Raw genomic sequence first — 27,560 nt, 5'->3', positions numbered from 1 at the left:
AAAAGCTTCCAAGACTTCGCACAACTTGGCCTTGCACTTGTAGCAAATGAAAATGAAATTCAGGCCATTCTAGTCAGGAACTCTTAATAATAGGATATAATTTTACATATTGAACCAAATCTGAATCTTCATTGCAAAGGTGTGAAAAAAATACATGGCACGAATAAAGATTTAGTTTATGCTTCCCGCCCAGCCGCATCAGTGTAGTAGTGACCTGAGTGAGAAAAAAAAAGCTACTGATATTCTTTGTGAGAAAACTAAGCTGGGATGGGCAGCTGATGAGGCTGACAACAATCACCTCTGCCTTAAACTTCTCCTCTCCAGGAGAAAAGGCCCACAACTCAAGACAGGTAAAAATGCCACTCAGTTTATTTTCATATCCTGACAATTATTTTGTCAGCTTAACCCTCCCTACTTCACATGTCCCTGAAGTTCCTCTGGGACAGTGAAGACCATTATTCCTGGGGAATCCTACAGGGAGAGTTCCAGTTCAGGGAACTGGCAGGCTCCTTCAGCTTTTGTGGGAGAGGGGGGGCGGTTTTACTGGGGATTGAACCCAGGACCTTCAGTCTGAGCTACATCCCCAGCCCATTTTTATTTTGAGGCAGGGTCTCATTAAGTCACCAAATTGCTCAGGCTGGGTTTGAACTTGCAAACCTCCTGCCTCAGCCTGCCAGAGTGCTGGGATTGTAAGCATGTGCCACTACACCCATTTATGGCTTTAGCTTTTGTGTAGCTTGGTTCACTGTTGGGACACGTCGGACCAATGGTGACTCACAGTAGGCACCTGATCTTCTGAGTCACCATTGTTAAAGGATGTTGATTAGTGCTCATTGTGAGTTCTTGATAGTTAAATCGACTGTACAGACCAGGAGAATCTATTTGGAAATTCACCACTCCTTACCTCATCCCCTCCATTCTCTATTGTGTCCATTTGTAGTTCTCTGTACACTTATGCGCATCCATATAGATTTGCCCTGCCTGTTTTTCTTCCTACTAGTGTGAGTTAGTGTTTTTGTGTAGGAGTTTAGCGTTATGTTTTTGGTCAAATCCCGTGAGAGGCATTCTTAGGAGAATTAATAGAGCAATTTGTTTAGAAAGCACTTCTCATCTCCAGATGCCTCTAAGGAGACTGGGTTGATTACAGAAAGGATCAATTCCTATCAGAACTCTTTGTCTTAAATGGTCAGATTTCAAATCAGCCATTTGGTGTCTAGGAAAAGGTACTGGGGTTATAGCCTGTAAGATGGAGGTCCTAGAGGTTAGGAAAAAAAGGGAAAAGAGGTTTGGTGAAAGTTCAAAAGGACTTCTTCCAAAAAAGGATATCTTAGCCCCTGCTAGATGCCTAATTTATCTTTGTTTTCCTCATTGAGTTTATTGGTACATTTTAGGTATACAGTACAGTTACATTCATTATTGGGATCCTGTACCTTTACATGACAGGTCTTGGTTCTCATTTTTTCCCCTTGTCCCTGCCCTCCCTTCACCCCCTCCTCCCTTCCCTATTTACAAATACTTTATTTCCATTTTTTCATTTTCTCCTATTTTTTTCTTTTCTCTTATTACCTTTCCCCTACCCTTCCCACTTTATCTTTTGATGCTTGGAAATACCACACAAATAAATCTTGCATTTGACTTGTCTAGGTGTCTAGAGATCTATTTATTTTTCATTTAACAAAGGGCCAAATGATCTTTGCTGATGTTTTTATTTCAAGATCGCAAATTAACTTTCCACCACACTTATATGGAAGCAGACTAGAGTAAGGGTAGTTGATTCCATATTTATGGAATTTTTACATCACCATTAAGCCATTCTTTTGAAAGAAAGTAGTATTTATGTTGGGAATGTTTTTCAAAAAGAGCACAAAAAATGTGCCACCATCCTCCCATCCCTGAAAGAAATTTTTACTGAGAATTCAGGCGAGCCACTTGTACTCTCTGCCTGTGCTGAACACAAAGAATTATTATGAAAATAATAATAATTGGTCAAATATTAGTACAAACCAAGGTATAGCATCAGAAATCTAGCCCCAGTTGGGTTTCAAGAGTTGGCTGGTAATGACTCATCGATTCTTGGCAATATAAGCTCATGAAATCTGCCTCTTCTTGAATAAATGTCTAAAAACAATATTCTGCTGTTTGCTATAGGTTACTGAGTTTTAATTCCTATTTGAGTCTTATTAAATTATGTGTGTTAGGGGCTTGTTGTACAGTGGCCTCAGGTTTCAATTGCTATGAAAGTATGTACTCCTTTTCCTAGAAGTTAAAGAATTTTAGATTTTTTTCATGTGTACATCTACATATCTTTCAAGATAGAAATTTCACAGATTTATATAGTATTATAATATTATTTTTCATGCTTTCTTATTTACTTTGTCTACATAGAAGGTAGTGTAATCTGAAGAGGAATTATAAGTTTATGAGGAATATCCCTCCTGCTCACATCAGATATAGTAAATAAGTTCAAATTATATAATATATTTTCAGTATTATATGCAGTTCTAGGAGCTGTGGTTCTATGAATCATAATATATATGCTATAGTAATTACACAAAGCAAAAAACTATAATTCTTCTAGTTAGGACAGTCTTTATGTGCACACAAACATGTATATATACATACACAGATGCTCACACACATATGAAAGATTCCAAAGGCATTTAAGATAGCAGAAAGAACTTCAGGAGGAATGTTTCCCCAAAGATATTATATAACAGACACTAACAATATGTTACCAAAATCATGATCCATAAAAGTAAAACTTGACAAGTTAGGCCTCATCAAAATTTAAAATTTTTGCTTTGTGAAAGGGCCTGTTAGAAGATGAAAAGATAAATTACAACCTTGGAGAAAATATAAATATCCAATCAAATATCTAACAAATAACATACCTAACAATGGATTGTACATAGAATCTGCAAAGGATGCTAAAAACTTAGTTTTAAAACACACACAAAAAATCTAATTTGAAAATCAGAAAATACATTCAGACCTTTCATCCAAGAGGTATATAGATGGCAAATAAGCACATGAAATTTTCAACATCATTTATAATTAGATCAATGAAAATTAAGATTATCATATATTATCATTGTACAAATATTAGTATGACTAAAATAAAAATAATGGCAACACCAAATACTTCAGAATATATAGAGAAACTCTCACTCATATATTGCTGCTGGAAATATACAGCCACTCTGAAAAACAGTTTATCAGTTTCTTTGAAAATTTAAATAGACTTACCATATGACCCAGTAATTGCACTCATGGGCATATATTCCAGAAAAATGAGAAGTTATTTTCATGCAGAAATGTGTACATAAATATTCATAGCAGCTGTATTTGTAATAGCCAAATACTGGAAACTACCCAAATATTCTCTCGATGAGCAAATGGTTAAATTCTGATACATCTATACCATAGAATACTGTAAACAACATAACAACTTGGATGAACACCAAAGAAATTATACTGAGTGTAAAAAGCCAATCTCAAAAGAATACATACTGAATTATTCCCTTTATGCAACAGTTGTGAAACAACAAATTATGAAGATGTAGAGCAGATCTGTGGTAGCCAGAGGTTAGAGTTGGGAGGGAGCAGAGAGAACAGGTGTGTCATAAGAAAGCAGTTTGTGGAAGTCTTTTGGTGATGGTACAGCTTGGTATCTTGTAATGGTGATGGTTGCCCAAAGCTGCACATGGTAAAATTACATAGAGCTACAAACACACACACACGCACACACACACACACACACACACACACACAAGTACGTATAATTACTGAAATATAAATAAATTCTATGGATTGTACCAATGTCATGTCAATTTCTTGCTTTTAATATTATACTATCGTTATGCATGATGTTAACCCCAGGGAAATCACGTCAAGGGTGCATGGGTCTGCCCTGTATATTCCTTTTTTAGTCTATGATTATTTCAAAAATGATAAAAATGTTTTAAAAACTCAAAAGTAACATCTTGGATGCTTTTTAATTTGTGTATTATATATATTAAAAATAATTCCCAGCAAGGTGTGATGGCACATATCTGTGATCCTAGCAATCTACAAGACTGAATCAGGAGGATCACAAATCCCAGCTTAGCCCTGAGAAACTTAGCAACTTAGACCCTGTCTCAAAATTTGAAAATTAAAAAGGTTTGGGGATGTAGCTTGTGAATGCTCTGGGTTCAGTCCTGAGTACCTCAAAAAAAATGTCCTGTTTTGGTCTTGTGGGGTTTTTGATAACTAAATATAGTCACAAAATCTCTGATATAAAAGATATTAATTCTCTTGTGTAGGAATGTCGTCAAGAAGATGATTAATGTTACTGGGTTGGAGTTTCTTTGGGGTATAATTGTTACTGTTCTGTGGCAGACAGACACTAAAGTGACCTCCAGTGATTCTTGCCTTCTGATGGTCATTCGCTTGTGTAATACTTTTCCCCCGAGTATGGGCACAATCTGTGACTTTGCTTCTAACCAACAGAATATGGCACTTTATGAGTTGTCATCCCCATGATAATGTTACTCTGTGTGTGTGCGTGTGTGTGTGTGTGTGTGTGTGTGTGCACGCGCACAAGCTCTGCGCTTATGTGAAACTCCATATTGTTACATAGCAGGTAAGCTAGGCAGACTCCCCTTCACTGGCCTTGTAGAAATCAACAACCGTGAAAGAAGTGGCCATGATGGAGGAGACCATATAGCAAGAAACTGTTGGTGGCTTCTAGGGGCTAAAGACAGCCTCCAACAAGAAATTGAAGCTTCAGTCCTGCAACCACAAGTATCTGAATTCTGCCAAAGGCCTGAGAAAACTTGGCAGAAAAATCCCTCCACAGCCACCCTACTGATGAGATCACAGCTCTGGCAGACACCTGGATTAGAATCTGGTTAGATTCTGAGGTCGAGGGCTCAAGCCAAGTGTGCCTGAACTTCTGACCTACAGGAATTGTGAGATAACAAATTTTAAGGTGATTTTTTTAAGTTGCTAAGTTTGTGGTAACTCATTACTCAACAACAGAAACCTAATACATGCATTAACCCCCTGTGGGTCCTACTTAGCTGGGGCCACAATCTATAAGATACACTCCCTATGACCTGTCTCATTTTAAGACAGAAAAGTAAAAAAGAGGAGAGTCACACTTCTTTTGCTGGTTGTGTCCTGAAATAGTGTTTACTTTTGCATGGTAAAGGGGATACCTAGACATGGCTGAGTCAAGAGTTTTATAACACCATTGTTAAACTGCAATAGACCAAGTATTTACTAACATTGTTTATTTAGGATTTTGCAATAATCAGTATTCAGTTGTGGCAGACTAATCAAAATACATTTATGTTTGGCCTTTAGAATGTGTTTTATGCTTTCAATTAATATGTTTATATGGGATTGAATGACTTCATATTACATTCAGAAAATAGATGGTATTATATCCTAGAATCAGACAAAACACCCAATTTAAGCAGAGTGCCTGTTGGGACATGGAAAATGTGCATTTTATATTACTGTTTTGGGCTCTTATTTGTTGTAGGTTGTTTGTTACGAAGAAATGGCTTTATGACATTTACCTTGAGGAAATGAATTAAGCACTCTGCTGCAAAAAGCCTCTTTGGGGATATAGGTAGATTAGAACATAAAACTGAACAAAAGAATAAAAGAGATTATCAATGAGATTCCTGAAAATCCTTTGTCAAAATGTATTAATGAGACCCTGAAAGCATTTGACTCAAGAAAATGGCATCATTTTATCATTTTAACTTATTTATATCAATTTATTTAAAGGTTTATACCTAGGCTAATACATCTCTACACAGATTTTTGAAAATGCATACAAATAGTAATAATACAAAATGAACGTACTTTGACAACTTAGAAATAGACGCTATTGAGAAAATAGGATATTATTGCACTTTAAACATTGGGAAGCAAAAGTGTTCTAAGTGCATTTGTTGAGGAAGTAAGTTATGAAAATGGAAACCTACTTGGTCAATTGCCTTTGTGAGATATTGAAAAAACAAATTAAGCAGAGTGAATAGGACATTTTAAGCTTCATGGAAAAATGTGTTTTTGATACTTTTTTCATGCAGTAAAATGTTTCATAAACTGAATTTTGTCTGCCTAAAATTTCTCATCCTTTAACTATTACTTCTTTTTTGGATTCTACTCTCTGCTCCCTCCAGAGCTGCCTTCTCTCATCCCAATATCAATGTAGCCACACTTATTTTGAACCATCAATCACGTCTTCTTAGATCTGAACATGCTGTTTGGAGGTCACATATATGTGGGACTTAATTAGAAACTGAAATAGACCAAAGGGATCCCAATGTATCCCTGAGTCCTTAAATGAGGAAATAGGATGACTATGTACCTCCCACATTTTGTGGTCAGAGAGACTGTCCCCTCTCACAACTACTCGAGGTTTATGAAGTTTTCAGTTGAGATTTCCCTTGCCATTTTCCATTCTGTAACTTGCTACTCCTGGGTAAAAGTACTTTGGTGAATCACGAGCCTGGAAAAGAGTCTCACCATGTCTCCATGTGAGAAAGACTTGGAGAAATAAAAAAGCCCATCAAACTGAGCACAACAAGGTGGGAAGTTTTGCTTATCAGAAAAACCATGGGCCTGTAGGCAGACAACATCCCTGTATAGTAAATTTCTCTGTAATCACTAAAATTCACAAACATGAGCTATGTATAACGACTGTATACTCACTGTGTGTTAGAAATGCTCATGGTTCTACACTGGTCTCATGTTGTTATAGCAAATCTTCAGCCACTCGTGGCAGAATTCAATGCTAAGTACAATGAACATTTCTTTCTTCTGTATCAAAGGTAAAAAGAGGAGGAATAATCATTAAGAAAAAGAAGAACAGGCATTTGGAGGGGATAGTTCATGTATAGGGTGAGCCAATATAGCTGTAAGCAAGGAGATTCTTAAACCTTTCAAAAGTAAACAGATAAAATGAGAAGGGGCACTTGCCAGTTTTCCGTTGAAAGCTCAAAGAACATAAATGACAAAGGTAAATATGAGTTTTGTTTTGTCTTTTTTTAGGATAAGTATATGGCAAAAGCTGTTATGTAGATAGTTGTAGGCTTTTGGATCCTATCCAGTAAAGTCATAGATCTTGTTAGTTGGTCTTGTCAAATAAAGTCACTAAATCCTACTTGTAATGTACAGTAGTTTGTTATGTGGCGAAATGGCCCCTGTGATATTTATCTTTATTTCATTTAACTAGTATTTGATTTTGCAAGGATAGACTCTAACATCTAGTGGTTTTATTCTAGGCAGTTGGCATGAAATCAGGGTATACTGTTAGTTACTACCACATACATGGTGGTGTCTTAGTTATAACAGCTACTAAAGCTATTATTTTCCATAATTGTTGATAAAGGAATACAACAGAAGATTTTTTCAACTCAGTCAGCCTCTGGGGCCTTTGAAAATTGCCTTGTCTTAATATAAGCATTAGAAAGCATTAGATTTGAAATACCAATGTACTACAGTTAGTGAATGCAAGTATTTGTATCTCTACACTATCATATATGCATAGGTAGAAGGGGGCAAAAGGGGGATTGCTGAGTCTCCATATTTGCCTATGTTTAATTTTGGTGTGTTCACAAGGACTTTCTCCTGATCCCGCCCTAAGCAATATTTGTAATTTTTGCAGTTAAAGTACAGTACCCCAACCCCCCAGGATGATTTTGCCAACTGTTTATTTTTCTTGAAATTCAAGGCTGGCTGTTCACCGATTGCAGCTGATACAACTTTTCTTCCCATCTTAGTTGCTGCTTCCTTCTCCCCAGGAACTTTGAACAAGGAGTTGAGTGCATTCATTAGGGTACAATCTCAGAGCCAACGAAATGGTGACTCAAAGATTGTTCCATGACCAGTAGGAACCCTATGCATCATTAGTGGGAAAATAAACATCTCCTGTCATATACAGATCTGTGAGTGTTTACTGCCACCCTCTTGTAACATTTCTCTTCCACTCCAGTTCCTCCTTCCCTCCCCCTTCTTCACTCCCTTAGTGTAACTGTATTTTTCTAGTTGTCCTTCTGTGTAGGCTGTCAAGAGTTGAGCAGTACAAAATCCAGATGGTAACCGTCAGTCTTGCTCTAATCCTTGGCCAGTGGGTGTTAGTGTTTGATTACTGTAGTTAGTGGGCATTTAGGGGTTGAGCAGCCTTAATCCCTTAAACATAGCCTCGGCTAAAGAAGACTGGAGGGGTATAATTTTACCAGGTGTTTGGTTACTGGGAGAAGTAGGAAGAGAATGCATGCACAGAGGGTGTTTCAAACAGGGAAATAAATAAAGGCCCAAAGCTGTGAAAAAGGTAGCAGTAGGTTTTAGGGAAAAGCATCCGAACAAGCTATGGGAAGTGGCCCCTGGGATGAGGAGGTAACAGAAAGAGCAGCACTCTCAATATTTTTCAGTAATATCCTTATCGGATGCTTTTGTGCAGTAGTTGCAAGACCAACTTAATTTTTTTTTATTGCCAGGAGCTATCCAGGTAAGGGAAGAATTTCCATTTGGTACTAACATGGTATTACTTTCATTAACCATGAGGATGTCTGCCAACAGCACGCTTGATTATTCATATTTCTTTATTTTTATGTTGCATGCTTTTTAAATTGAGTTTATCGGTACATTTTAGGTATACTGTACAGTTACATTCATTATTAGGCTCTTGTACCTTTACAGGACGGGTCTTGGTTCTCATTTTTTTTCCTTGTCCCTGCCCTCCCTTCACCCCCCCTCTCTCCCTTTACAAACACTTCATTTCCATTTTTTAATTTTCTCATATTTTTTCCTTTTCACTTATTAGCTTTCTCCTACCCTTCCCACTTTCCCTACACCTTTAGACCCTTGCTTCCTACTTCACATTGTCCATTATATCATTAGGATCTTATGTACTATTATAGTTTATTCACACCAGAGAAATTATTTGGTATTTACACATGTGACTTATTTATTTCTCTTAGGAGTATATCTTCAATATGTATCCATTTTCCTATGAATTAATCTAATTTCTCATTCTTTATGGCTGAGTAATATTCCATTTTGTAGAAAAACCACGTCTTCTTTATCCAGTTTCCAACTGATGGGCAAATGGGCTGTTTCCAAGTTTTAGCTATCACAAACTGTGCCGCTATAAAAATAGGTGATATGATTCTTTTAATTCTTTTGGAAAGATACCCAGCGGAGGGATGGCTGGGTCAAATGGAACCTGTAGTCCCAGCTCTTTGAGGTATCTCCATATTGATTTCCATAGTGGTTGCACCAGTCTGCACTCCCACCAACAATGGAGAAGGGTTCCTTTCTCCCCACAACCCTGCCAACATTTTTTATTGTTTGATTTCTTGATAGCATCCTTTCTTTGTGGGGTGAGGTGGAATCTCAGTATTGTTTTCATCTGCATCTCTTGAATGACCAGTGATGTGGAACATTTGTTCATATATTTACTTGCTGCTCTTACTTCTCTGTCTAAGAAATGTCTGTTCATTTCAGATGCCCATTTTAGAATAGGGTTCTTATATTTGGGGGGACTGGTTGTTTTGAGTTCTTTATATATTCTAGGTAACAGTCCTTTGACTGTAGTCAGCTATGTCATCTTTGACAAAGGAGCCAACCATCCTCACTGGAGGAAAGAGAGCCTCTTTAATTAACGGTGTTGGGAAAATTGGATCTCAACCTGCCAAAGATTAAAACTGGACCCTTATCTTTCACCATGCACTAAATTAAAATCCAAGTGGATGAAAGATCTAAATATTAAAACAGAAACACTAAATTTGCTGGAAGATAAGTTAGGCAGAACTCTTGAAGACATTGGCATAGGAAAAGATTTTATGAACAATTCCTCAGTAGCACAGGAGCTAGCAGAAAGAATCAACAACTGGGATCTCATCTTATTAAAAGCTTCTGCACTGCAAAAGAAACCATCCACAGAACTAAGAGACAACCTACAATGTGAGAAAAATATTTTACCAGCTGCTCCTCAGACAAAGGACTATTATCTAAAATAAGATTGTTTCTATGGTCATCATATGAAATAATATATGCAAAGCAAGGGTAAATAGTAGCACATATCAGCCAATAATAACTATTCCTTTGGAGAGGATAGGTGAAGAGAAGCTTAGATAAGAAATTCTTGTTCTACTGCTTCTAAAGAGGTCCATAACTGGAGTTAGAATAGGAACCACTAGAGTGGATAAAGAAGATGCAGTTTTTCTGCAAAATGGAATACTACTCAGCCATAAAGAATGAGAAACTCCTAAAGGTGTAGGGAAAGTGGGAAGGGTAGGGGAAAGGTAATAAGGGAAATGAAAAAATATGAGAAAATGAAAAGATGGAAATGAAGTGTTTGTAAAGGAAGAAGGGAGGAGGGGGTGAAGGGAGGGCAGGGACAAGGGGAAAAAATGAGAACCAAGACTTGTCATGTATAGGTACAAGATCGCAATGATGAATGTAACTGTACTGTATCCTTAAAATGTACCAAAAAACTCAATGAGGAAAAAAAAAGGAATGAGAAACTAGAGTCATTCATAGGAAAATGGATGCATATTGAGGCCATACTCCTAAGCGAAATAAATAAGTCACACATGTGTAAATACCGAATAGTTTCTCTGATGTGAAAAACTACAATAGTACATAGGATCCTAATGAGATAATTGAAAGTGTGAGATAGGAAGAAAAGGGCTAAAGGTGTAGGAAAGTGGGAAGGGTAGGGGAAAGTTAATAAGGGAAAAGAAAAAAATATGAGAAAATGAAAAGATGGAAATAAAATGTAAATAGGGAAGGGAGGAGGGGGTGAAGGGAGGGCAGGGGTAAGGGGAAAAAAATGAGAGCCAAGACCTGTCATGTAAAGGTACAAGATCCCAGTGATGAATGTAACTGTGCTGTATACCTAAGAAGTACCGATAAACTCAATGAGAGAGAGAGAAAAAAATAGAATAGGAACCACTGATCTCATAGCACATGGTTAAATTAAAGAGGACATATGGCTTGCTGGTGAGATATCTGGCTTAGAAGCAGTGAGCAGAGTGTCTCCGAGAGAAGAAACATCTTTTGAATATTGGATCTTTCATCTCTGGTAGTTGATGGTCAAGGAGGAAGTGTAGGGAAGAAGCATACTAGAAGCAGATACTGCTTTCTCATTCTCTGGATGTTTGCAGCACTAGATAACCTAATTGCTCTCCTGACCTCTGTGTTCCTAGGTAAGCTGTAGACCAGCTTTCAAAATACCATAGTATTTTTCCTGTTGGGACTTTGGGTAACCACAGAACTTCCTTTTTTATTCGGCATGCAATAGTTGTTGTGGCTATAGAGGTCTCCCACTGAGCTTCCACTGAAGCTGTTTTTTCACTGTGTTTTATGATTCTAAGCTTTGGGCTCCTCTAAGTCTAAAATAAAATCCTTCCTCCCCAAATAGCAACCCTTAGTCTTGCTTGCATTTGCAAAGCTCACCCTCTATGGGGAACATTCCATAAGTCACTTTTCCCACAAACTCTCAGTTCTCTGACCCAGCTCTTCCTCTTGATGTCAGTCTTGGAGTCAACCTGTCCTCCTGATGCTCTCCTGAAATTCCCTTCTATGCTATTCCTCTGGGGCCCCAGAACTCTTCACACATTCCAGGAGGCACGGCCAACACACAGAAAACTCAATAGATGTGGTTACAGAGAATCTTCACTCACCTTAGGGAGGTTGACAAGGAGTCCCAATACTATTGAACTAAGATGGCCTAAAGCCTAGCCCTGGTCTTGACACTAACTTGCTGTTTGACTTGTGTAGGTACAGCTTCACTATGAGCCTTATTTCCATCATCTCTAACAGGATGGGGAGGGCTAGGATCACTCATTGCTAAGGTCAAGGTTAGGACAGAAAGTTAACAGGCAGTTTTGTGGCAAGAGCACAAACTTTGAACTCTTTAAACTCACTCAGAGTGATGAAATGGCTTGCTCAAAGCTGCGTGGCAAGTATGCAGCAAAAGCACTCAAACTTGTGTGTGGGCCTGGGAGGGTTCAGCTGAGCTCATCTCCATTCCTGGATGCTGCTAGTCTGAGCCAATTCCCAAGAGCCAGATTACTACTTTCTATATATTGTCAGCCTGGACCCATATTGCTCACCCCCATCCCTTCCAATGAATTAGTATTCCTCACTCTTCCTAGAAAACTACAGCAATAGAAACAACAAGAAAAAGGAGGAGGCAGAGATTTGAGAAGGCAGAAGCTAAGCTTCCAATTAACACCGTTCATTTCACTAGATTTACTGCTTCTAGGCTTTTGGCTTCCTCAAAACTTATGTATGTAGGCTTTATCATCCCAGTGAACTGGTTTCAAAGTCACCAACTTGTGTCATTTTTATTATCAATGTAGTCACACCAGAAAAAAATGATGTGTATATACAGAGAGCGATTGCAGTATAATCTATAATAGAATAAAATTTGAAACCACTGTCCATCAATAGGAAGCTGTTTAACTAAATCACTTTGTGCTCCTACAGTGGACCACTATGCAAATATAAAAAGCAATGGTGCTGCTCAGCATAGACCAATATTGTTAGGGCTCCATGACTAAGTACAGAAAGCAAGAAAGATAGAAACAGAATCCTATGGGTTATGTGAAGAAAAAAGAATACATGTGTATACACTTTTTCATATGTATAAAATATCATGCGAATGATAAGCAAAGAATTAATCAACATTTTTGCCCATCCAGGAAAACATACATCAATACAACATAATCTTCAACTTTTAAAAATTTCATTTATAGAAAGCAGGGACATAGATGATGTCTGTAGTTCTTCCTTAGCACAGGAAGTAGTGAAAGAGGATTTACCGGTAGCTGTAGTCCTTGCAATAATGAGCAGGAGAAAGATCTGACTTCTTAGTTGTAGGGTGACCAGCAGGTCTCAGTTTGACCATTACTCTCCTGATTTTATTGTTTAAACTTCTAGGAAAATTGAATAGTAGTTCCTTATTGCTTACCATTCTGCTGTAGCTCTTAGCCTGCCAGGGAGGGAAGATCCTCGTATTAGCATTAGTAGAGATGTAGCACCTGCCTCTACAATTTACAAGGGACAAGAGATTCACAGGGCGACAGGAATAAGCCCCTCAGGGTATCCTGATTTAGCAGACAAGGAAATTGAGGCTCAGAGAGGTTAAGTGATTTGCCCAAGATCACACAGTTAGGAGGTGCTGAAGCCAGTTTGTCCCACTCCTACCACATCAACAGGATTCTGGGGAATGTAAAGCTTTCAATGAAGCAGCAGCTCTGGCCTTTCGTAAAGTCTAAAGCACCTAAGTTTCATTTTAATGAAGTTGAACACAATTACTCAGAATCAACTTTCGCAGGCTTGTGTGGAGAAATGGCTTTCGTCCCATCACACTTATTCCTAAAACAAAGAGAATGAATGTTCTGGGTTTTTGGACTGAAGGAGCCATAGAGCAGAAAGTTAACCTCTTACAGATCTGCCCGTAGTGGAAAACTGATTCTCATTTGGGACATGTTCGAACCCCAACTTGATTCAGATTCCCTCACCAGAGTGGCATAAGCAATTGAAGCAGGAGAACAGACAGGCAATCGCGGGTAGTGGTGAGTGCCATGACACTTGTCTGCTTTTCGATTGGATGGGGGTGGAATTATTTTGGTTGTGTAATAGAGGGTTCCTTTTGCTCAGAAAATGTAGTGCACTCCCCCAAAGATTTCTGCATCAAACTTCTACTCAGCCACAAAAAAAGAGTTGTGGTAGATAACAGAAACTCTGGGGACTTGGGAAGAGCATAGAAAAAGGTCATGGCAGCAGCTGTACTTTCCCTTTTTCAATTAAGCAGCAGGTATGTGTTAATTATTTATAGAAAATTAGGATGCTTTGCAGACCCTGTTGACTCATTTTATAGAGATATTTTATAAATGTGGAGTAAGATAAATGCTTACCTTCACTGTTAGCAATTAATTTATTCACAATGAATTGAAAGAGCATCAAGGAGACTACCAATACCAGGGTGTAGGAGTTGCTGAGAGTAATGGATTTGGCAAAAAGTATCCAAAATGCAACTGCATCAGTTTTCTCAAGCTCTAGCATTTTCTGCAAAGTCTGCCATGATTTTGGCAGACATGTTGTGTGAGCATTGTACATAAGACCCGAATTACATATGGAGTTCTTTTGGAGTTCTGTGTTCTTGTGATTTGAATGAAGCCTACTGATTTTCCTGGTGATTGAACTTGGGACAACAGACTCCTTGGCACCATATCCACCCTCACTACAAAATGGTCAGCCTTGGGAGTTTAATAGTAGAGACCACAGCAATGTTTGGATATTAATGTCATATGAAACAGGCAGGAAAAACTAGGAAGCTTGTCTGCAGTGTGTTCTGGTTTAAGAAACATCAGGAGAGAGAAAGTGTCCAGAGTCTGGAAAATAGTAGCTTGAAGAGGAATCAAACTGAGAAAACAGTTACCTGGAAGCCAGGGGAAACTGACAAAGAAGAAGAAAAAGGTATTAGTGATACAGAAGAAATAGACCACATCACTGAGGAGAGAGGAGAACCCCTGCAGACCATGCCAACACTGATGGCAGCTGGCCAGTCACCGGCCAGGAGACAAAATAAAACTAAAACCTTTTTTGCTCATGCCCTGAGAGAACTGCACTGGGACTTAAAGAATTAGTGGCAGTCAGAACCAGCAAGGAAAACATGAAATACTGCTCCCAGAGTGGCTCCCACAGTCAACAGTTGGTGAGTGACCTCAGTACGGTACCTACTGCCACAGTTGTGAAACAAGAGATGGAGGGGAAGCAACTGTAGGGAAAGGCTGAGCGTTTGAACTTGGGTCCCAGAGCAGTCTCTTGGCTCTAGGCCTCACTCCACACAGTCAAGTTCCCAGAGTGGATGAGGGAAGGACAGCCACGAGAGACAGCCAGCAGATGAGATGGAGAGAAGGCTGGAGGGAGTCTCACTGAGGGGCTGGAGCTGGTGAACAGGGAGCTGGCTCCTCAGTCAGAGGCCAGGTGCAGCCTGAGTTACCCAGAATTGGAGCCTTATGTTTGCACCCTGCTGTACGTGGAAGTCTGCATCCAGCACCATTCGGGGGTGGGGGGTGGATAGCTACCTTAAACTTCCAGGGTAAACAGAGGCTTGAGCTCTGCTCCTTAACCCCAGGCTAAGAAAAAGAGCCACACATCCAAAACAGTACAAAACTTTCTTTAATAATTGTTTATTTCATTGCATTCTTTCTTAATTTTTATTTTTTGCTGTTTCCCCCCCCCACTTTTATTCTATTATTTTCCTTTTTTTTTCTTTTATGAGCATGTCTGTGTGTGTGATTCTCTTCCTCTTGCCTTTTTTCTTCCAATATAGTTTATGGAGAGAGGGTAAGGGAATTTTGCCTGCCCCTTTATATCCCTCCTACTTTCGTCTATATCTTTTCCCTTGACTTCTTTGACCTGTTTCTTATTCTTTCTCAATTTTTCTTTTCTTTCTTTTCCTCTCTTTCATTTGTCCCCCTTTAACTTTTTCAGTCATAGAATCTTTTCCCATCCCCACTTCTTACTACCAATTCTGTGCCCACTTTCAGTTATCCCCATCTAAATACATAACATACCTGTGCCAGAATTAATGTTCTTTGCCCCCTTCTAATTCCTCCTTCCCATACCACATAGTAGAAAAATTAAAAAAAAAAACACTTTTTTTCTTTCTTCCCCCCTCCACCACTGGCATTACCCAGTGCCTGACCCATTGGGTGTTAGATTACTGATTCTATAAAACTGCTCTTGAATGTTGCTTTTCACCCTTAGAGAAGACACAGCCATCACATTTAATTCATATCACCTGTGGGTCACTACTTGGGCTGCTATGATGCTCACACTATAAGCATGAATTTCTTCTCTAGGATAAAAGGAGGCCCAAACAGGATCTCATGGTATGTTATTTCTCAATTAACCCTGATAGATACCATTGTAATGGATTAGCCCATTACTACCATAGCTGGTTTTATTGCATAGAAATAATCCTGACTCAGCGGACAATTTCATGCCAGTGAATCTGTCTGCTGATTCCACCATCACACCCAGGGAGAGGGACAGCAAGAGCTGCTAACCCAAAAACTCGGACTGGGTCAGACTCTGCAAGAATGCCTGCATCGTGGTGAAAAGAAGTCCTGAGTCTCATTTAGCTTCAGTATTGCAGTGGAAGGATCAGAGGAATTATTAGGGTGTGAGCACTCAGACTGGCAAAAAAGTTACTTGAGAATCACATACGCAATGTCTCATTGGAATATTCAATCTGTATTTCCATTGGACATTTTATAGATTTGAGTTTTTGAATGATTGTTGAGTAACATGAGGTTGTGTTGTGTTCTTTTATGGCTACTTCTATTTATTAGATTATTACTTTTGTGTATTTGTTCTTTCACTGGCTCTATTTAACAGTCATCTAGGTTCTCTCCCTTGTCTCAGCTCCATATCTACTTTGTTCACCTTAAGCTTCTGAAACAATATGATGAGCATATTTCTGTTCTTTATACAAACACATAAAATCTTCCTCCCAAGTTTTAAAATTTCCCCTACTGAGTTCCCTCACAGTCACTCCAGTCTTCTCCAGCATTAACCCTTGACCCTCCTCATCCTGTCTTTCACTTTTCCATATTGGACCTAGCTTATTGTCCTCCCTATCAACAGGTTCTGACAATGATGTAGATTTCCTCAATCATAAAGCAAACATCCTTTCTCCTGTATCTCACCATTGCTTCCACAAATATTATCTGAAGCCTCTCAATACTAACCCTCCAACTCAACTAAAAGTATCCCAATAGAATCAGACCCCACATCAACCTTTTCTTTTTATCTACCACTAGGCCCCCTTCAAAACTCCCCCTTAGTATCTAACACCCCCCATCCAACCACCTCTCATTTTCCTCAGCCCACCTCATCTACCTCATTGCAGAACAAACCATAATAAATTGCCAGAGTGTGTACAGAGGATAGACAAAGAGTGGAAGTATAATGGCAAGGACCATCATATAGAAATGTTGTAAAATTGAAAACGCATGCTGTTATGATCAGAAGTAATTCTTCTGGCATTACACAGGGACTAAGTTGAATCACTTAAAGTGTAAATAACAGAAGGAATGAATACTACCACTAGAAATACAAAGGTGAAAATTGTTCATGGGGAGGCAACGTCTTACTAAAAATTTCTGTATAAATCACAAATACTCCTAATACTCCTCACTTCTCCAGTACTCAACGTGTGCACTAACTACCCTCCCCAAAAAAGGAGGTGGAAAAAGTGTGTGTGTGTGTGTGTGTGTGTGTGTATTTGCATATGTATGCAAAACCCCCACAGATATACATAGGAGCATGAGTAAGCAAGGAAATAGAAGACCCCTGTATTATCCCAACACTCCCAAGGCAGATCAAGGAGTCACAAAGGGCAAGGAAAGCAAATACCAGGTAGCAGAAATCCATGAAACATTCATAGAAAGAATGAAAAAAAAAAATAGATGAGTTCAAAGAGGAAATGGACCAAATATTCACAGAAATTTCACTCAGTATGTCCATGGTGAATTTGGGGGAAATGAGGAAAAAATCGGATGAGCTAAACAAAACAGTTCAAAGTTTGAATTACTGATTCAACAAAGATGTGGAATCCGTGAAAAGATGTCAAATGAAAATACCTGAAATTAAACAAAACTGAATAGAATTCATAAACTACATTAATGACCAGTGTGAAGATAGTGTCTGATATTAAAGACAAAATAATGAATTATGAGAAAGAGCACAAAGAAGCTAAGAAGGAAATAAGAGAGCAAGAAAAGTTTACCCAGCAACTGCCATACAACAATAAGAAGACCAGTCTAAGGATAAATGGAGTTACAGAAATCATAGAAAAATATTTTCTAAATATAAGAAAAGAGTTTAAAATATAGTAAGTGATACCAGAGGACACCAAGCTAAGCTGACCAAAAAGAAGCTCACCAAGGGTCCTCTTTATTAAATTACCCCAAATCCAGAAAAAAACAAAACAGAATTGTAAAAGCAGCTGGGGGGTATCATACATAAAGGCAAACCAGTTAGAATCTCAGAAGAATTCTCAACACAAACTCAAAAGACCAAAAGACTTTGGAATTAAATATGGCACATCTTAAGAGCAAATAACTTCCAATCCAGATTAATTTATCCAGAATAGCAATCCTTCAAAATAGATAAAGGAAAATGGTATTTCCATGAAGAAGAGCAGCTCACAAGATATATGTGTGCTAAACCAGCTCTTGAGAAAATACTTAAGAATAATCTTCTTGCCAGTCTGAAATACAAGTCTTTAAACTTAAAATGGAGGCTAAGGGAAATGTCCTCCCAAAAATTGTAAAATGGACTAGACAGGGGACATTATATATGACAAAATAAGAACAGTGAAGGAAGTATTTAATAATTGCCAGAATCTGGGCCTAGTGGCACACACTAGCCCTAACCCAATTTTCAGCACTTGGAAGCTGAGGCAAAAATGAATTTGAGGGCAGCCTGGGCTGCAGAGCAAATTCAAGGCAAGCCTGGATTATACAGAGAGACCCTGAGTTGAAAAATAACAAAGCTGATGGCCAGGTGAAGTGATGTGTCTTTGTAGTGCCAGCTACTCGGAGGCTGAGGCAGGAGGAAATCTTGAGCCCAGAAATTTAGGGATAGCCTGAGCAACATAGCCAGATACCCATCAAAAATAATAGAGAGCTCAATAATTTGGACATAGGGCATATACAAGGGATGTGGATTCAACTTTACTGAGCAGTTAAACCTTTGGATTTAAATCTTTAAGAGAAAGGGATATATATGACTTCCTAGGTATCATGAAGACTTAGTTTGGATGAGTATATGGCATAGGTGAAAGGATTAGGATAGTGGAAATAAAATACTAGCATTAAGAATGTATATTATGGGCCACCTGACCAGAGGAAAAAAAAGAACCATATATTCTTCATGCTTAGACAAAAGTTATTTTCTCATCGATGACTCAATTTCAACAGTTTTAAAATAATTTATTACTCTCCATGCCACCTCTTCCTTTCCCATAAAATCTTACTGTTCATTTTGTCCTGACACTTAGGGACCATCCTTTTGCATCTCAAGAATGGGATGGTAACCTTGCAACTTTCCTAAGTTTTCAAGAGGACTCAGGTCAATTGTAATTGCTTATGAATTGATTTTTCAGTTGACATATAGGGGATATCCATTGGTGCTATCCAATTGATTAGAAATTTAACAAAGTATATAGATGTTTGTGTGTGTATCGGAAGATGGGAACAGCAAAGAATTGTCTAGATTACAGCCCCAAACTCAAATGCCTGCTGGAATCAGGAACTCCGTCTGAAGAGGGCTGCTGCTACACAGTTCTAATAGATTATTGCATTGTGAACATGTAAGCTTAATGTTGCTAGATGTTCTGAGTTTTTTTCAAAGAAACAGAACATCTGGATTTTAATGGGGTCTTCTGCTTTTAAATATTATGAACTAGTTAAACCCTTTGAAAAACACTAGGCAGGTCATTAAAAAACACCTTTATAGCCACTCAGTAGTGAATTCTGATTTGAATGATGGAGGAAATCATGATACAGCCTTGATTTGATGGTTTAAACTGCCTCTTTTTGCAGTAACTATAGGTTTGGTTCTAGCTTGACAGGGGTGAGTATTTCTCCCAAATGGCAGTCTTGCATGTTAATCTGTATCTTATGATATAACTGAAAATGTCCCATCCCTAATGGTGAAAATGGTACGTGTACTTGGTTGCTTCTTTGGAGTCAGTCTGTTCTGGAAGTAAGTGGAAAATCATTGTTCAAACTATGAGATATATACAAAAAATAATTGGAAGATAGCTGTCTTTTGGTGATCTTTTTATGTGCTTGATCCCTCACCAGACCATGAGTCCTCTGAATGCCCTGGTAAGGAATTTATATTTGATTCTAAATGTGTTGGGAAGCTGTTGGAGGCTTCTGAGCAAGGAAATTACGTGATCCAACTTCATATTTTAAAAGGGTCACTCTAAAAGAACTGACAAGAGCATCCTGTCTAATGCAACGACTTGATGCTTTGAAAAATCAGCCTTTACTGAATATTATAGTGACATCTTGGTTGTCAAACTCAATTTGTTCCAAATTCGTGTTTGAATGCAGAGAAGTTTGAGAACTGAACATATTTTTCCCATAAAAAATAATGGAAAAGAAAATAATTGGTTCTAAGGCCCCAAAATTATACTTATAAATTTACTTTGCCAGGACTTTAAATTTCACAGTGATTTCTTTCTTTAACTCTATCATGGTTCTCACGATTTTCCTCTTAGCTTTATCGTACGTACCACTAACTTTCTTTGGAGCTATGGTTATGATATTTTATGCCAATAAAGAACTAAAAAAAGCACAATGACCAATATTTTAAAGCACTAACACAAGCATATGTTGTCTGGATGACAGCAGCACTTAAGCTGAAGAGTCACCTCTTTGTGTTCATGGTGTGAAGTGATGCATAACTCACTTCCCATCTGTACAGGTTTTTTCAAGTCAGATTTTCTGTTTGACTGTTGAGAAAAGTTATGAACACCAAGCAGATATTTTTTTCACGCTTTGCTGTTTGAGTAGTGGAAAGTTTGTGCTTAGAATCATTCTACAACTGAGATATTACTGTATCTTTTATATTTATGTGTTCACATTTCTCTCTGCCAGCTTCTACCACAAATGGAGATATCTTCCATGGTTCTTGGGCCACGTATCCTAAGAAACTTGAAGCCTTTATTGTGTTGTGTTATACAAGAGAAACTCATGCCTTTCTAATTGAAGTAACTCTCTTGGGCACTTGTCTGGTCTATGGGCCATTTCTCAGATATGTGTGACAGATATCTTTCCATGTGACTGAACAAGTGATATGGTCTTGAAAACTGATCTAATTAATCAATGGCTATATTTCTGTCTTTCAGAAGATACTGAAGGAAGGACCACTGATGAAGAACTGTAACTCCTTTAAGAGATGGAAGCTTAGATACGTTATGGTTCAAGGGCGGCAACTCTACTTTGCACACCATTCCTCGGTAATATATAGAATCTTATCAACTGAGTTAATTGGTGGGCACCAGGAAATGTTTGGATGGGGGAGATGGCCAGCTGGTAAAGACATGTTAGGAAACATTAGGGTGGAAATTGAAACCCTCTACTCTTCGATTTATCCTTTGGGCAAAATGGGAGACAATTTCCTCCCCTGCCCCTTTCTTATTTCTCATTCTTTCAGAGATTTCCCAGTTAACACCCAGAGCCAACCACATAATTTATGGGGCCCAGTGCAAAATGAAAATGCAAGATTTAGGTTTTTTTTTACAAAAACCAGGAAGAACTCATATATGATGCTGGTCATTTACACTAAAGTATAAAGCAATTTTTATATTTTAATTTTTATATATAATGTCATTTTAAGTAAAAGAATATAATTCTAATTAGTGAGAATTTTATTATTCATTTGTACATTGTACCATGCTAGTTTTAAATGCAAATATAAGTACATTCAACTCCTGTGAAGAATCACCAAAATTATATCATTTGTAGTAGCTCATACATGCATATAAATTTTGTTCTCGTTAGTATACAAAACATCACAAAGCTGGCTCCACTGTTTTTGTTTCACTTTTTGGTACTAGCACATTCTATCAACACTTGCTAGGATTGGCCAATACAGGTAAGTAACATGAATAAGAAAGAATACTATACCAAGGCTCCCTAGTTCGTCATATTCGCTCCACCTCCCTTACCTTTTTTCTATGTTTGCAGCAAGTTCTTAGTCTAACAGAAAGTGTAGCCTCTCATGGTTGTCAGTAAACCCTCTTTACTCAGCTTACCTTGAATTTTGCTCAACTCCCACACTCTATGTGTCCGCTGGAATTCTATGCTTATAGACACCATAAACATAAATGCAATGACAGGACGGTCCTTTGCTCCATATATATGACTCACTGTCTCACTGGATTTCATTTTCAAACACAATCTCAAAGATAAAAATGTTTACAATTTTAAGGTGGCAATAACAGTGCGTTAAACCAAGTATAGCATTCTTCTGAATATGGGGTCCTGTGTGACTACACAAGTTGCATACTGGTGAAACCACTCCTGTCTATATTGGAGTACTGACTTTTTTACTTCTGGATATATAGTATCTACTATGACCAATGTTCAAGGAGGTACAGACCTCAAAATGGATGCAAGCAACTCCGTCAAAGGTGGCCACCCAATATGACAGGAGCTAATAGCAGTCTGTATTATTAGGTCCCTAGCTAGACCACATCCCATTACTGTCTCCAGCATCAACCCTCCCTAGCATTTGCATAATTTTGAGCTGACCAATCTAAGTTTTTTTATAAATCTCAAAAAATTTTGTGTTTTGGCTTAGTTGAATTTGTACTTTATTTGTCACACAATACATGCACAAAAATTATGCTGCTAAATAAATTTCAGCCATCAAGATAAGCAACTGGATCATAACTGCCAAAAATGCCTGTCAGTGTATTGTGCACATGTATTTACCTTTTATTGTTTCTTTGCCTCATTAACCAAATGGTTCCTTGTCCTTCTCCCTCTTGTATTTTTGCAGTTTGTTCACTTTGAAACAATTGATCTGTCTCAGGTCACCTTGGCAGAAACCAGCTGCAGAAATCTTTGCCACAGTTTTTGTGTAAGTAAGATTGGGAGTGACTAAGGGAATAGGGGTGGAGGCTAGCTGAGAAGAGGGTTTGCCATCCCACTTTTCCCCTCTTTGGATTTCCCAAGTGTCCTGTGATTCCAGAGTATTTTTCATTCATACTTTTTCTACCAGCCCACCTATGGAGAGGGGGTGTGACTCTGTTTTCTATTACCAGCCTGCTATAAAGCTAGGCCGATTTCAGGGGCCAGGGGGAATGTGACTATTACAAAAATTAGTCAGTTCTCTTAGTAAAGGTGATTTAGAAGAGTATCTTTGGGAGGATTTCAAAAGACTGCTACTATGTCATAGAAAACATGGGGATAATTGAGTTACATGATATTCTCTCCTTTGATAATGTGGATAAGAACCTCAGTCCAAAGTGAAATTTACCTAATGCGGAGAGTACCTCAAAGAAAGTGGATTTTCTAAGGAAGAGTTCAAAGGATTAGAATACCTGGAAGGGCATGAATCCAGACCGGAAAACTCACTGAAAAATAGCAAATCCATTTGCCCAGAAATCTTCCCATCTCCTGCCAAAACTGCCTTTTTCCAACCACAGCAGTGGGTTATAGAAACTAGGCTCCTCTTCAGCCAAAAAACAGTAGACCTAATACTGTGTTCCCATGGGTAGTCCGTAGTACATTCTATTTGAAGGAAGAGTAGCTGGATCCAAGGAGACCTAGCTTTCATTTTTCTCATTACATAAAAGTGACCCAGAGTAAATTTGAGGTTTCTATTAATTAGTTCAAAAAGGCTGAACTCCCAGTTAATGAACCTACAGGCTGTTTTTGGTCTCCTTTCTACCAAGAAATCACAAGGGCTAGGTTGCCTTTTAGATAAATGAAAGCACAGAGGCATTGCCCTTTAGCTCCAACTAAGAATAGGTTTATCATTTATTATTATATCATGAAAGGAATGGCTGCGGTTATGATCCCAACTAGCAACATGCAATGTGGGAAAGAAATTTCTTGATGTGGTGAGTTCTAGTCCCAAGATTTGAGGCACCGGTAGTAAAAGTAAAGAGGGCAGTCAAATCAATGACTGATGGCACAGATATCCATGCTTTCTCCTGTCTTCTGGGAAAAGATCAAGTTCTTTCCTGATCTTCACCTGCTAAACTCTCAATGTGGATTTCTTATCATTCTTGACTGAGTTCTTGCACTGAGCACAATTGAGAGACTAATGTAAAGTTGTTATTATGAAATGAGAAAAATATCAATCCCCACCTCATAGAGATGTAATGCAGATTGAAATAATATACTCAATCAAAGGGCTTTCAAATAATTCTGGGACATGAGAAGTGCTATTACAGCCTTAATTATTACTATTATCTTTACTATTGTTTTGGATAGGCATCTAAAGAGTTGTGAGTGGCCATGGGGACCTGTGTCTTATATTTAAGAAATGGGTTGTATTGTGCTTGGTAGATCTGTCCACCTCCTCAGTGAGCTTACAGACATAGTTGTGAGGGAGGGACGGGGTTGTGTGAAGTGAGAACCAGCTAATACTATGACTTTTTGTTTAGCTTATCACACCTCAACGAAGAGTCACCCTGGCTGCACCTGACAGAAAAGACATGGAAGAATGGATCAACATCATAAAAACTGTCCAACAGGGAGAAATTTATAAGGTAAGGGAAGTAGAAATTCCACACAATTTTCATGAGTACTCAGTCAATTGCATTAGTTGAGCCATAATTCAAAGAGAGAACTAATAAAATGGAGTCGAAGACCGTCTGGTCAGGAAATATAGGTAGATAACTTTAAGAAACCTGTTTAACCATGCATGAATGTTAGTAATTCTCTTAGACTTATACTCTGGTGATTGTGTGGTCTAGATACCTCTATATACACCCCCTTGATATGTAGCTGTCACTCATACCCAGTGAATGAGGCATTTAAGAAGAACGTGAGCAGCTAACTTAGATCCACTTATGTTAGGAGTGCTGTGATCAGCAGTTTTTACCTGGGTTTCCTGAATGGCTATGGTACTAGTTTTTTAAAAAGTGAGATTCAGGAAGAAGAAGGAACCAAACCAAGATGAAATATCTACTCAGTAGCAAAACCAGGATTTGGACCCAGGCTGTGTGATCCCAAAGCTTATGTATGTCCTTAAGCACTGCACAATTCCCCCTTTCTGTTTCCGGTCCACCACAAGAGAAACACATAGGGAAGAACAACTTACCATGGCTATTTTCTCCCTGGCAATATCAAAGTTTTAGTCATTGCTCCCTGGAAGAACATGTGCTGCCACAATTTAAACTCTGGGATGCACAGTCAGCCTGCTCTTCTGTAATCCACCATTGTTATGCTGTAGAAGTTCCAGGAGGAAAGAGACTTGTGTCACTTATTTACTTAGAAAAATGTCTGGCACGTAGCAGAAGCTCAAAAATTTTTTTGAATCAATAAATAAACCTGGAGGACAATTTGGGATCCAGATTTTGGAGAGAGGATATGTAGGGTTCATCCTAAAGCAAAATTCTTCTTTGGAGCTAAAGGGAAAGATGAATACAACCTTTAAAAGATCTTGATGTCGTAAATGACTAGCAAAGGGAAGAGGATTGTTCTAGGCATTTGGGATGGATCAGTGTGAAATATGGCTCTGTATTGATTGGACTGAAAAAGAAAAATACTGTCATGCCATTAAGAAGAACGCTCTCTCCCCACTCCCCTAGGATTTCTCAGCTTTTTGACCACTTAATCTCCTAAGTACACGTTCTATTCTCTATTTTTGTGCTAGGGGAACATGACAAGTTGATGAACCTGGGGCCTCCCAACATATCATTAAGGCCCCTTCCATACCCACAATATATATGCTTAATTGAGAGATCTTTTACTTAGGACCTAATGATGTTCCTTCATATGACTTACCACTTAGCATTAAACTTCTTTGTTAATTTCTTCTTCCTTTCCTCAGAGGAGAGGACCTTTGCCCCAGGAATGAGGCCACTCTGATACATTAGAGATAGTAAAAAATACGTGGTAACTTCTATGATCCTCTTTCACCCTCATCCCTTTGGAGGAATACCTTTGCTTCCCTTGGCTTACCTCTATTGCAACTGGAATGCTTCTTACAAATTATGTAACGTTTTCAATTTGCCATAAAAGGTCACACAAGGTATTTTGTATTTTAACTATTAGTCCAAGGTACAAATGATGCTAGAGAAAGTCACCAGAGAATTGATGTGCCATTCTTGATTCCACTGTGCTAAACATGTAGGCATTGGCTAATCAGCACAAACTAAAAAGAAAAAAATGAATCTGCTTCTTCATTCTCTTGGAAGAGTTGTGAGCATAAGGTTGTACTCGCACCATTGAGAAGCTGTTTCAGGGATTTAAATCTATTAAGAGACACTTATAGCTGATAAAGAAATGTCTGTCTACCAGCATTGTAGCAATTCATCTTGCTTGAAGCTTAACCAGCCAAATATGCTTTTTTCCCATACATACCTTATCTCTAAAAGCACCTTCTATCCTCTGTCACAATGAGTGCCTGACAAATAGGGTGAGGAAAGATTAATCATGGCTTTACTGGTCTACTAAAGTAGTGTCAGAGTAATTGGTTAGTCTATTGGAAACTATTTCATACACATAAATGAGCTAACCCCAACTAAGTGCACAGTTCTGTTACAGAATTTTTAAAAAGATGCAATCATAACTCCTGCCCTCGATGAGATTTTAGGTAGTTGGAGAGAGAAGATACACACAAAAGAAACAGTTAAGTGGCCATACCAAAGATAAATAGTTTTAACAGGTGCAACAAGGCAATCAATACATGATTGATTGTCAGATGAATAAAGCAGACAAAAAGTGATATAGCAGTGCAGGGGAGGAAAGATAAGTAGACTGGAGTCCACTGGGAAGAGTTAATAAAGGAGAGATTTGAGACTGACCTGGAAGGATGCATAGGATTTTACTGATGTCAAGGGATTGGGTCAAGGGGAAAGTTGTGAACAGGGAATTGGGTATAAGACAAAGGTGAGTAATAGGACAAGAGCCCCTTCCTGGCATACAGGGAAAGTAAGAGGAGTTTGGGAAAGTGAGTGCAAGAAGTATGTCTAGAGAGGTAAGTTGTGCCTGACAATGGAGGATTTTCAATGCCAGGAAAATGAATGGTGAAGATTTTCGATATGACTGAGATCCAGGTGAAGGAGGGTTGCAAGGAAAGAGAGCTTAACACAGGGATGTTTTAAAAATACAGGATAGATTAAGACAAAGGGAAAGCTAGAGGCCAGAAGTTCAGAGAGGAGGCTATAGAATAATTCAGGCAATACATAGTGAAGCCCCAGAATGAGGCTAGGAAGGGAGGGCAAATAATAGATATTGAGTGGAGGGCAGGAGAAACCCCAAGTGTAACAAAGAGATTAGTGTAGGCTAGGGGTGTAGCTGAGTTGTAGAGTGTTTGCCTAGCATGCCCTGGATTCTATTTCCAGCATGAAAGAAAAGAAAGGAAGGGAAGGGAACGGAACGGAATGGAACAGAATGGAAAAGAATGGAAGGGAAGGGGGCGAGAAAGAAAAGAAGGAAAGATGAGGAAGTGAGAGAAGCAGGGAGGGAAGAAAGGAGAGAAGAACTGAGGTAAAGAAAAAAGAAGCAAAAGAGAGAGGAGCCAGAGACAGATGAAATGTTTGGGACTGGAGGATTTAAAGAAAGAATAGAAAGGAGAAATTTGGAAGTAAAGAATAATTTGGAAGATTAGATTAAAAGGTTAATCATGGAACCGCTGATTATCTGAACAGAATTGGGCCTTACAAGTTATGTAGAGGGCCGGGGATTTAGCTCAGTGGTGCCACTGCCTGCTTCACAAGCACAAGGTCCGGAGTTCAATCCCCTGTACCAAAAAAAAAAAAAAAAAAAAAAAAA

At 38.5% G+C, this 27,560-nt stretch overlaps 1 protein-coding gene across 1 annotated transcript in view; it reads left to right on the top strand.

Moving 5' to 3' along the window:
• Dgkk (diacylglycerol kinase kappa) overlaps positions 1–27,560 on the top strand; it is a 134,282-nt gene that overhangs the window by 22,335 nt on the left and 84,387 nt on the right. The window contains exons 2-4 of the mRNA XM_010606296.1: positions 20,951–21,061; positions 22,609–22,689; positions 24,224–24,328. Coding sequence (XP_010604598.1) covers positions 20,951–21,061; positions 22,609–22,689; positions 24,224–24,328 — 297 coding nt within the window. The remainder of the gene's footprint in view (positions 1–20,950; positions 21,062–22,608; positions 22,690–24,223; positions 24,329–27,560) is intronic.

The sequence above is a fragment of the Fukomys damarensis genome, unplaced genomic scaffold (assembly GCF_012274545.1).
Source record: "Fukomys damarensis isolate Sample0158 unplaced genomic scaffold, DMR_v1.0_HiC HiC_scaffold_39, whole genome shotgun sequence".
Taxonomy (NCBI): Eukaryota; Metazoa; Chordata; class Mammalia; order Rodentia; family Bathyergidae; genus Fukomys; species Fukomys damarensis.
The sequence above is the reverse complement of the archived record's forward strand: the minus strand, read 5'-3'. Positions and strand labels throughout refer to the sequence as shown.